This window comes from Phragmites australis, chromosome 21, assembly GCF_958298935.1.
Source record: "Phragmites australis chromosome 21, lpPhrAust1.1, whole genome shotgun sequence".
NCBI lineage: Eukaryota > Viridiplantae > Streptophyta > Magnoliopsida > Poales > Poaceae > Phragmites > Phragmites australis.
This window is the reverse complement of record NC_084941.1, coordinates 10,385,314-10,396,958: the sequence shown is the minus strand read 5'-3', so window position 1 is coordinate 10,396,958 and position 11,645 is coordinate 10,385,314. Positions and strand designations below refer to the sequence as shown.

At 38.2% G+C, this 11,645-nt stretch overlaps 1 protein-coding gene and 1 pseudogene across 2 annotated transcripts; both read left to right on the top strand.

Moving 5' to 3' along the window:
* Positions 1-1,338: 1,338 nt before the first annotated feature.
* On the top strand, positions 1,339-8,870 carry LOC133903381 (acylamino-acid-releasing enzyme 1). 2 transcript variants are annotated; one of them, XM_062344737.1, is made up of 19 exons: positions 1,542-1,618; positions 2,008-2,075; positions 2,175-2,365; positions 2,443-2,752; positions 2,884-3,105; positions 3,192-3,416; positions 3,616-3,690; positions 4,270-4,408; positions 4,829-4,980; positions 5,069-5,151; positions 5,242-5,357; positions 5,452-5,530; positions 6,229-6,397; positions 6,545-6,605; positions 6,704-6,826; positions 7,703-7,900; positions 8,048-8,116; positions 8,282-8,358; positions 8,455-8,870. In XM_062344737.1, exons 3-19 carry the CDS (start codon positions 2,206-2,208, stop codon positions 8,519-8,521), a joined length of 2,325 nt encoding a protein of 774 aa, XP_062200721.1. In that variant the 5' UTR covers positions 1,542-1,618; positions 2,008-2,075; positions 2,175-2,205; the 3' UTR covers positions 8,522-8,870. The 2 variants fall into 2 exon arrangements, with proteins under 2 accessions (XP_062200720.1, XP_062200721.1); XM_062344736.1 differs by lacking the exon at positions 2,008-2,075 and having other exon boundaries at positions 1,339-1,618.
* Positions 8,871-9,443: 573 nt separating this feature from the next.
* Positions 9,444-11,478, top strand: LOC133903384 (acylamino-acid-releasing enzyme 2-like; annotated as a pseudogene).
* The last annotated feature ends 167 nt before the right edge of the window (positions 11,479-11,645 follow it).

The following is an 11,645-nucleotide window of genomic DNA, read 5'->3' as shown; positions in this document are numbered from 1 at the left end:
ACGCGATGTAGGCACGCTAATCAGACTAGTATGCCCCTGGGCTCACCTCACCGAAGCATATCGATGAAGCTCATAAAAACTATGCCTGCAACAATGCACCTTCCAGCATCATCTACAATCTGACAGGGATACTGATGAAAAAATCGGGGTGTTAACACTCAGACAGCTTACTATGTCCAAGACACCAACCAAAACACCCATAGGGCCGCTTTATCTTTAGAAGAGGTAAAGAAAACACATTTCCTAACACCTTAATTAAAAAGAAGTCCAAATAGGTTATACGCATCCACATAAGCTTTAATTAAAAAGAATTTGGAATCCTACCAAATGATCCATAATTATTATTACACAAAATGATTCTAATTCAATAGGGAAACTTTTAAGAGAGAATAAAACTAAAACACTTCTATAGAATCTGGAACCCTACCAAATAGTTGATAACTATATTATTTCGTACCTCTTATCTATATCTCTGTAGTCATATGTAAAGCGACGAGAATATAGGTAGAGGCTCGTACACCCGTCTCTTCCTTTTGGATTTTTTTTTTCTCTTATTCATGATAAAGAATTATTGGGAGACTGGGGGAGGCTTATTGGCTAGAAGCGGTAAGGAGCCCTGGATCCGCCCTAAACCGTGGTTTGTAGCTCTCCTCGAGCATAATAAAGGCATGGTTCTGCCTTGACGACGAGCTAGTGCATTATAGAGGACCAACAGGTGGGCTTCCACAGTCGCCGGTGCCGTGTATTTAGTTATGAGTTAAAATGAAATGGGATAGAGCTATCTCTGTTTTTAGATGAGATGATTTTTTTTAATGAATGGAATGAACTTATTTTTTGTTTGTTGAGGGGACGAGGATAAATAGGGACGAGAATTATCAACTAAATATATCTTTTAATTTTAAATAGTAATTATTAATAATACACTAATCAACAAACACTAACGCGTATTAATGTTATTTTTATCATAATCATTACTAATTAACAATAAAATATACTAATTAACCTCGTACTCTAATGAGCCCATTAATTGTCACTAATTAGTACATTAACCCTTACAAATTCTGATTTTATTTTATATACTAATAGCTAAATACAAATATACAAATATCACTAATTATTTTACTAATAAGCATAATTAACAAAATATAGATGGCTTCGTCTCACCGATTTAGAAGGATAGCTTCATTCAACATATTAAGAGAATATTCTCAGAGATGATTTTATCTCTATTGTCCCTAAACCAAATACCACAAAACAAAAATCACTCCCTTCTATCCCACCTCATTCACCGAACCAAACACATACTTCACGAAGCCGAGAGAGTAGGCGCGGAGGAGGAGAGACAATGGCGCATGGGACGGCTCTCATCTCGTAATCCTCTCGTGTCCACGAATCACGAGGGAGCCGGAATGCAATTTGCGATAGACCAAGGGGGCTAAGGGGTAAATAAAAGGGGATGCGAAAAGATCCCAATCGAACCAATGGTGGTTTTGACCACGGCCTCCGTCGCCTGCTCCAGATTCCACTGCCGCTCCTCCGTTGCGGCCGCGGCTCTATTCCTCTCCGCCTCGTATTCTCGCGCTCGTGCTCCACCCCGCGGATCATTGCTGCGGCGCAGGCGAGCTCTCTGAAAAAAAACTTCACTTCATTTTTTTGAGATATTCTTGTAGTTGGGTTAGATTAGTTGGGTTCTTGGATTGATGTTTGTTTGCGCGGTTCTTGGTCCGGTAGTGATCCGAGTGTGCGAGAGAGATACCAGCAATTTTTTTACAAATTACAGTTTCGTTTAGTGTGCATGATTCTACCAATTTACTCGTTTCAGTTCGTGCTTCTTGTATATGGATTAGAGCAGAAGGAATCTTCTTGTGCATGATTGCTGAAGAGTTGGTGGTGCTAAGACAATGACTCGGACTCGTAAAAAATAAGTCCTGTATGATAGGGACATGGCAAATGACAAGTCTTAGATATTAATGATTGTACATGATGCATGGCTTCTTTGTCATGCAGAAATAAAGAGTCCTGCAAACTAAAGAGTTGTCTGACAAGGGCAAACTAAAACAGTCCTGCACTTGAAGGCCTGTTTGCTTCATCTCCAATACTCCTCTTTCGACGCTACATTTCGTACTTAGCTTCATCATGTGGGTGATGCTGATTTAATCTCTTTGATTGCACAGAATCAGCAAGGTATCATTACGCTCTGAAGCAATGGCTACTGCACAATCCTCTGAAACAGCATCTGACAAAGGATTGCCGCTGGGGATGGATGCGACCATGGCCGATGAGTATGCTTCCCAGTCAAAGTTGCTGCAAGAATTCGTTAAAATCCCCAGTGTTGGCAAGGCTTGGATCTTCAATTCCAAGAATGGTATGTGCTGTTGTTGCAAGTTGCAACCCAGTTTTTTTGAATTTGAGGTTTCTTAATCTTCTCTTAGTGGTCTGCAGAGAACACGTCCAAAGCAGTGGTTTCTATTGGCCAATCGGATATGTTGGCCAATAAAAGGAGACAATTCCTTCTGAATTCTTACATTTCAAAAAGTGCCTCGAAGTCTGTGGATTTCCAGTGGTCTCCCTTCCCAACTGAAATAAGCGGAGTGTCGGTAATAGTTCCATCACCATCTGGAGAAAAACTTCTGCTAGTACGGAATGCTGAGGATGATTCCCCAACAAAACTAGAGATTTGGGGGCCCTGTCAGTTGGAGAACGAGATCCATATTGCAAAGTCTGTTCATGGATCACTGTATGCTGATGAATGGTAAATTCCCCCCCTTTCTTTTTTTTCTTTTTTTTTTGGGAAAGGAAGAGAGGGAGGGAGTTATGCATTTCTTTGCTTTACCATCTCAATTTTGTCTTGTGCTGCTTGTGCTTTATGTTGCTTTGATGCAGGTTTGAAGGGGTATCATGGAACCAGGAAGAGACTTTCATAGCATATATTGCCGAGGAGCCTCCTCAATCAAAGCCAGTGTTCAATGATTACGGATACAAGAAAGAAGGCTCATCTGAAAAGGACTGCAAGAGCTGGAAGGGACAAGGGGATTGGGAGGAGACCTGGGGAGAAACCTATTCCAAGAAAAGGATACCTGCATTGTTCGTTGTCAACATTTCCAGGTATATTTCTGACCATTCTGAAGATTGAAATAGGAAATAGTTTACAAAATATTGCGTGTTTATGAGGACTGTATGTGATACTGCAGTGGTGAAGTTCGACCTGTGAAGGGCATACCTAGATCATTAAGTGTTGGCCAGGTGATTTGGGCTCCATCATCTTCATATAGCTTGGTTTTTGTTGCGTGGTCATCTGACAATGGTTTCCAAGAGACACCGAGGAAGCTTGGTATTAAATACTGCTATAACAGGCCTTGTGCTCTGTATGCTGCTCCTGATCCTTTCAGAGACGAAGCTGAGAAACCATCAACTGAGTAAGCATATCAGTCCCTTAACCACAAAATAATTATAGAAACATATTTTTGAATAAAAAATGGACAAGGTTGATGTTTGTGTTTTTCTTCATTAATTCTAATTATGTATAAGATAAATACTGAAGATATGATACACAACATGTCTCATAAGGTGTATGTTGTTTTATTTTCTGATGTCATCTTTCTATTATTGGTATAGTGGCAATAAGGGTGAAACTACAAATATGATCATGTTAACAGCAGACTTGAGCAGTGCTTTTTTCCCGCGGTTCAGGTAGGAATACTTCACTTCTTTTTGTTCAATTCTGTTCGTCGATTTAGTTTATAAATCTGAACTAGATATATTGAGAGTGACATCAGCTACACTGTTTTATCAATCTTCCATAAAGTCATCTGCCATGGTTATTGGTTTGATAAACACTTTTTCCTAAGTCGCAAACTGATTGACATTCATATTATCAGGTGTAATTTTGTGTATTTTTAATGCGTCAAAAGAAACATTAACTGTCACTATTTGAACATGATAAATCCCTATTTAGTTTAATTTTAATGTTAGAGGTTTATCATTTCCCTCTTTTTGCCACGGACCCTAGAGGCATGGACTCAGTAGATGTGAATCTTTCTGCATGACATACATTTATTGTACATTTATACTATTTTTCGTCTCGACCCTTCAATGGAAGGGTATACGTTTTTTTACAAAATTTCTGTAAGTTCGAAATTGAACTTAATTGAAAAAGTCAAGCAATTCTATTTGCTCACAATATATTTGTCCCTGGTTATATTTAGATTTTGATGCATGGACATTGACACTACATTGTAATGCGAAATAATGAAAGTTTTTATTTCATAGTCCGGATGGAAAGTATCTTATTTTCATCACAGCGAAGAGTGCTGTGGATAGTGGAGCACACAATGCCACAAATGCAATGCATAGAATTGAGTGGCCTACAGACGGGAAACTGCATGGGAGCCTTGGAGTTGCTGATGTGGTACGAGATCTTTTTGTTTCTTTACCACATTTATCTAAGTTTGGTTAAGATTTCTGCCTTTCATGTATAGCTTCAGGTCCATGGTTTGGAATTTTTCTAACGCTGTTTCTTAATAGTAGTATGATACACCGATACACCTGAAGGTGCTCTACCAATTTCCGGATACATATTTTACACATATACGCCATATCACTTTTGAGTCAGCTGTGCTGGATGAAGACATGTATTGGGCTTTTGAAGTGCCTGAATTCAACATTCATTTAAAAATGAAAACTATAGAATAAAAGAATGGTTTATATGATGCTTTGGTTCTCCTTATAGGCACTTCTAACTTCTTTGAAAAAATTATGCATATATAGATATTATATGCTCAATATATGTTATTTAATACTTTTTGAGAAAATGTTAATTATTATCTAGGTGCCCATTGTGATGTGCCCCCAAGATGGCTGTTTCCCTGGGCTTTACTGCTTTGGCTTACTTAGGGATCCATGGCTTTCTGATGGTCGAACTATGATTCTATCTTCTGTTTGGGGAAGTAAGGAAGTAATACTTTCTGTAAATGTTGTGAGGTGATTGCAAGCATCTATCTGTCCTCTGGTAGACTGGTGTGCATAGTATCAATTTGTTTATTTTTTTGTCAAATAATTTTTCCCGCAGCTGTGAAGTTTCAAGAGTTAGTCCTCAGGATTCGGATTATTCATGGAATGTTCTTGCACTTGACAAGAATAACATTCTTGCAGGTAACCCCATAATTGTAGAGGACTACTGTAGAATAACATAGTTCTGTGAGATAACTTTCCATATTTGTGTGCCTTTTCCACCTTTTCCAGTTTCCAGCAGCCTTATTACACTCCCGCAAATATACTATGGCTTTGAGGTTTCTCAGACTGAAATCCAGTGGGAGTGGCAGGAAGTTTCAACTCCATTTCCAAAGCCATCTGATAAGGTTTAGCCAAACAAAACACTGATGCCCATTTTTATTCTGAAAAAATAGTTGATGGTGTAAAGTGAGTAGTAACAATCTGTGATGTATTTTTCAGATCAGCTCCATAGTAGCAGAGCATAAGTTCAGTATACTCAAAATCCCGATTAGCAATTCTTCCGACAAACTTGCAAATGGTACGAGAACAACTCAACCCTACTTATTCCCTTTGCAGATTAAATCTAGCAAGCAAAGATACTATAATTGGATTTTTCTTTCTGACTTTATGAAGTCGTTAGTTTCTTCCTTTCTGAAGTATTTCTGCATTCTTCACTGGGCTCTGTTCCTTTTCTCGAAATCAGTACTGTGCTATCCTGGTAGGCTGGCACTCGCTTCACTGATTTTTATAAAGCACCCAAACATTTCTATATTCGAACTTTGTAATATTTGACCTACAATTTGGCCAACAATGTATGTGTTTAGTTACAGAAAAGTGATACTATTGGATTCATGTTTGAACAAAATATATATCATAAAAGGAATTCACTGTCAAATATTCAATTTTGGAGACCGTGCCAAGTCAAAAAAAAAAACACCTATAGATCTATGGAGGATAGCATACTGTGAGTTTTGATAAAATGTATCTATGTTGTATCATATCAAGGCAGAAAGGCAGCCCAAAAATGTGTTATATAACTATAAGAATGGCTCTTGTAGCTTTTGAAAGTCCACTGTCCAACTCTACCTGGTCATGCTAGCTATTTTTGAAATATAATTTATAAGAACTCTCCCACTATTGAATTCCTTTGATACTCCTTCACCAATTTATTATAAGAATTTCTGCAGAAATTTTGCTGAAATGCTCTTTCTCACCATATTTTTTTTATCTATTCAGGGGCTAAGCTGCCTTTTGAGGCTATTTTTGTGTCGCATAAGGATTCTGCTAGTAGTCCAACGATTGTTGTTCTTCATGGTGGACCACACACAGTTTACCCATCAAGTTATTCAAAATCCTTGGCTTTTCTTTTTTCGCAGGGATATAATCTTCTTGTTGTGAACTACAGGTGAGTTATTTCATCTTGCTAGTGATTTGTATATTTGAGCTAATGGATAGCTCAATCGCTTTCTCTTTTCTGTGTTCTGTTTATTAACATTTGCATGGGAAATACACTCTTTTTATCACTAACATGCATGCACATTCTGTTGCTTAGGGGTTCATTAGGCTTTGGGGAAGAAGCACTGCAATCCCTTCCTGGCAATATTGGTTCTCAGGTGCACGGTTATTGGTGTATTTCCCTATTTTAAGATTATTTTTGCAAAATGCCAAAATCTATCATTAACCATGTCGTTCCGTGCTAACCTACGAGCAGGATGTGAATGATGTGTTGACGGCTTTGGACTTTGTTATAAAGAAAGGACTAATAGATCCATCAAAAGTCGCAGTAGTTGGAGGTTCACATGGAGGTTTCTTGACCACTCATTTGATCGGCCAGGTTCTTTGATTGTGTTTGTTCTTCTGTTTTTATTCATCTATGCAATCACTCATTGTGTTCAGAGTTCATATTTTGAATCAAGATTATTATTGTTATTTTCCTAATCATTTCATAAGTATTTGGCCATTATCTTGTTGCACATTTTGAATTACATGGATGCCTTTGGAGTTTGGACATCGGTAACTTAAGAGTCATGCCTCCAGCAAATTTATTGGTCTTTTAGCCTTCATAATTCATAAAGCTCCTAGTTTTGAGAAATGTATTACAAACTTACATTTTTGTGAGAAAAATTGTAATTTGTAAAGGGGAGTATCCATGCTAACAAAGCTAGGCATAATGAGTATTGATCAGTGAACCATACTCTGTCCGTGACTTCGGTAATTGAATTTATTAGGAAAACTTAGGATGATGTCAGGTCAAATTACTTTATGGAAATGATACCTAGCAGGACGATGCTGAGTAGAGAACACGTCCAAAGAAATACTCCAATGCATGCCGGTATTTAGAAAAGGGGAGATTAAAACCACTGCTTTCCATGAGTAACTGAATTGTGGTGACACACCAGTTAGATATGCTTTTGCTGTCACATGATTATAAAGTTTGTGCAGCAATATCCTTATGTAACTGTTATACTATTTTTGGCCAAATCTCTAGGAGTTGAGTTTTAATGTTTGCATAGAATTGTTCCTTGCCAGAAAAAGCAAGAAATCCGTACTGCCTCCGGGGGTTATGTCTAGAATTTTTCTTTCATGACATTCAGATTCCAGGATTCGAAGAGCTCAAGGCGCATAGCCTTATATACATCACATGGACTTATTTATTTATCAAGTTTCTTGGCTAACACATTGTTACATGCACATATTTGATTGACTGCAGGCTCCAAACACATTTGTTGCAGCAGCTGCTCGAAATCCTGTATGTAACTTATCATTGATGGTTGGTACCACTGACATCCCTGATTGGTGCTTTGTCGAGATTTATGGAAGAGAAGGGAAAAACTACTTCTCAGAGTCTCCTTCAGTAGACGATCTTTGTCAATTCCACCAAAAATCACCAATATCACATATTTCAAAGGTACATGTGTGGATTCTACATTTTTCATACAAGAACAGTTTCTGAAATCTGTGCTTGAGAGAAGAGTAGAGTTCACACATGCAAAGGAAGATACTCTGTGAGGATGTTATGAGTTGTCAATTGCTTGACTAGTTTAGCAATCTGCAGGTTAAGACGCCAACACTCTTTCTCCTTGGAGCTCAAGATCTCCGAGTTCCTGTTTCTAATGGCCTACAGGTATCTCCTTGTGCTTCTGTACCTATGTAGGCTATAGGAGGTCTGTTCGACAACGAGGGAAATTTTGTCTCATATTGTTCAGCTGTATACGGTGCTTCTATTCGGCTTTTTTTTTTTCCCGTACATGCTTTGCTTTATACTTAACTCTTGTTGCAATATTTTCAGTATGCAAGGGCATTGAAGGAGAGGGGAATTGAATCCAAAACTATTGTCTTCCCAGAAGATATCCATGGAATTGACAAGTTAGTTGCTTTTTAGTTTTAGTTTTTATTCCATGATTTCCACACACTTCTTACAACATCCGAGATCTGACTATATCACCCCCTCCCCTGGTGCAGGCCACAGTCTGATTTCGAAAGCTTCCTCAACATAGGGGTTTGGTTCAAGAAGCACATGAGCAAATAAACATTAGGGATCTCCTACCACATTCGTGATGTACTTTTTTATTGTTAATAAATGCTTGTAATTGGGTCAAAGAAGCCAAAAGCATTGTTCACTCGCCCTTTCTGATGCTGTGAAGTTGGAATAATTCTTATAGATGTAGATCTATTGATTAGAAGATTGTGTTCATCCTAGTATGGATTCTGGATTGCCAAACATCTAATAGCTAAAACAAGTGATGCCTTTTTTATGAACTGCTAAAAATCCACCTTGTAATATCTGGATAGCACTGATCTATAGCATCCGATGCACTAGAAGTGCTTATCTATACAGCAATTACTTTTGACTAGTAATGAGAAAAAGAGTTACATGACCCAGCTCACTGCTGTTTAGATTTCAGACTCATGGAAATGGTGTGATCACCTGTTCAACTTCTGCTTGTCTATATATACATTTCTAAAGTAATATCGCTATTAAAATCGCATCTATATCCCTTAAAGTTGCCTTGTTAATCCTATGGACTTCAATTTCTAGCAAAATGACATATTTAAGTTTAACCTGATATGTTAAAAACTAAAGTTGCATTGATAATATGAATAAAAGGACAAAAAGATAAAGTTGGATAGGCATCTTGTGCATTCTTTATGAGTGGTGGATGCAGAAATGACCCTACCTTGTTGTTTGATTCCCTTTGTCTTGTGCCTGTGGTGGTATATATGGCCTTTAAGACATTTGAGGTTTCTTTTTGTTATTTTTAACTAGTATCTGAAGACCTTGGTGATAAGCTGGCACAAAGCAAAAAAAATTGGTGCCATCTGATCAAACGCTATGATAGGGTGTTATTGAGAATATATAGTAGGAGAGGATCTTTCCAAAGGTTCTGGTAGACTCAACTACTTCCCATGGTGTTGCTACTTCACTGCAAAAGCCGAAAATCCATGTAAGCACTCTCCCTTCTCTCTGTCTCCCTCAAAGGCTGCTACAGTTCTTGTTTGATTTTGGTTTTTGATGCTATGGTCTTCCTCAATTTTACTGCTCAAGAGTTTCTTCCTTCTGTACTCAGCTTGACCCGCTTATTCGCTTACTGTTGCTCAAGATGAGCTCATGTCTACTGTGATCAATTTAGCCTAGTGAGTAGAATTAGTTGATATCTGAGTTCAACTAATGTTTATACTCATGTAGTTGGTGAAATTGAGAAGATACGTGCAATAGAAGAAACTGTATCTACTTAGTCCCAGGCAGGCATTACCATCTTTTCTCCCAATTGTCATCTTAGATGTTCCAGGCCTTCAGATCTTTTCTTGAATTTGGTACATTGAAATGCCAGTTTTTCAATGGAATTCATGAATAGGTGGAACTATTGTTTGTTTTTTAAATCAAATTGGATCAGAACCTTAACGCTTCAAACTTTTCAAAGCAATTGTAATAGTAAGTCTGGAACCACAGAAGAGTTCAGGTGAGATTGAGTAGTGTGCTCTAGGCAGATGATGGCTTTGCACTGTTGTCCATACTTTGCATGTGCTCTCATGTATCGAAAGAAAATTTACTTGAGCCCTCCTGTAACATGCGTGACATATCTATCTTTGTGAAAATGCAGATTTAGCTTAGCCTAGTAGATCGTGTCCCTCCCATCAGTCATAGAAGTGTGCAAGTTTTCTTTGGAGAAGGAAAATCCTCTTGTAATGTATGCAATGACATCTGAAGAATATGCTTCCCAATCCAAGTTACTGCAAGAATTCACCAACGTCCCGAGCATTGAGAGTGCTTGGGTTTTCAAAACCAACAACAGTACGAACGTGGAATTCTCATTATACTTTATTCATAATCATCATTTAATTCTCTTGAAATTTGTATCAAGCTGGCATAAATAGTACTTGCTTCATGATCGCAGAAGACAGATCCAATGCAGTGTTTTCCATTAGCCAGCCAAACCTACTGGCGAACAGCAGCAGAAAATATATTCTGTATTCTCATGTTACGAGAGCTGAGGCCAGCTCACTGGATTTCCAATGGTTTCCTTTCCCCCATTGAAATGACTGGAGTGTCAGTCATCGTCCCATCTCCTTCGAGATCAAGGCTTCTTGTAGTGCGGAACGGAGAGAGAGGTTCCCCTACGAAGCTTGAAATTGTTGATCAGTCACATGTGGAGAAGGATATAAATGTAGATCATTCTATGCATGGTCCGCTTTATACCGATCAATGGTAAGAAAAACTAAAAGTACAATATAATGGCTGCATTTATCATTACAGTCGCCTTTCTTTCCATGAGTATAGTGACATGGCACCACAACATTATTCTTGTTGGCGCAGGTTTCATGGGATTTCCTTGAATCAAGAAGAGACCTTGATAGCATACATCGCTGAAGCACCACCCCAACCAAAGCCAGTTTTCAATGATTCCGAATATATGAAGGAAGGTTCTTCTGAGAAAGACCGTAGTAGCTGGATATTGGGAAGAGGACTGGGGTGAAGCTAGGGATGAAAACGGAAACGATATATATCGGTTTTCCGGGGCTCGTTTTTGAAGAGTTCCGACCGTAGCAGCCGGAAATGATATACCGAAGAAATGGAAATGGAAATGGTATTACGTCCCGGAAATGGAAGTGTAAATGATTTTGGGCTCTTCTGATCGTTTCCGTGTTTTTTCGTATTTAGCCGGTAATTATCGTATTTTAAGCTCGGTAATTACCGTTTTACACCCTCATATCTGAAGGCCCACATCCACAAGCATCCCAATCTATATAAATCTATGTCAAGTCTAAACTATTATGTATCTATGTTAAGTCTGAACTAAAAACTATATGTAATATGTCTATCTTGTTGTATGTTAGCATGTTGCGATGTTCTGGTGTCTGGTTGTATACTTCAGTACTTGTGTGTTTGTTTGACCTGTCATAAGTCAAACATGTATGGTATTCTTACTCAAGTTAAACATTTGATATTATCCTCATAGTGTGTTTGTGTGTAATCATCGATCAATTGACTTGATCCTATACATGGTGCATGGGCGTGATTGCGAGTAGCGTTACGCCAGTGTTTATCATTCTATAATTTTGATTTCCGATCGATACCAGCTTGTTTCCATTCTGACAATATCGTTATCGATGTTCCCGTAATATCGACGCCGTATTCGTTTCTGGCACTATCG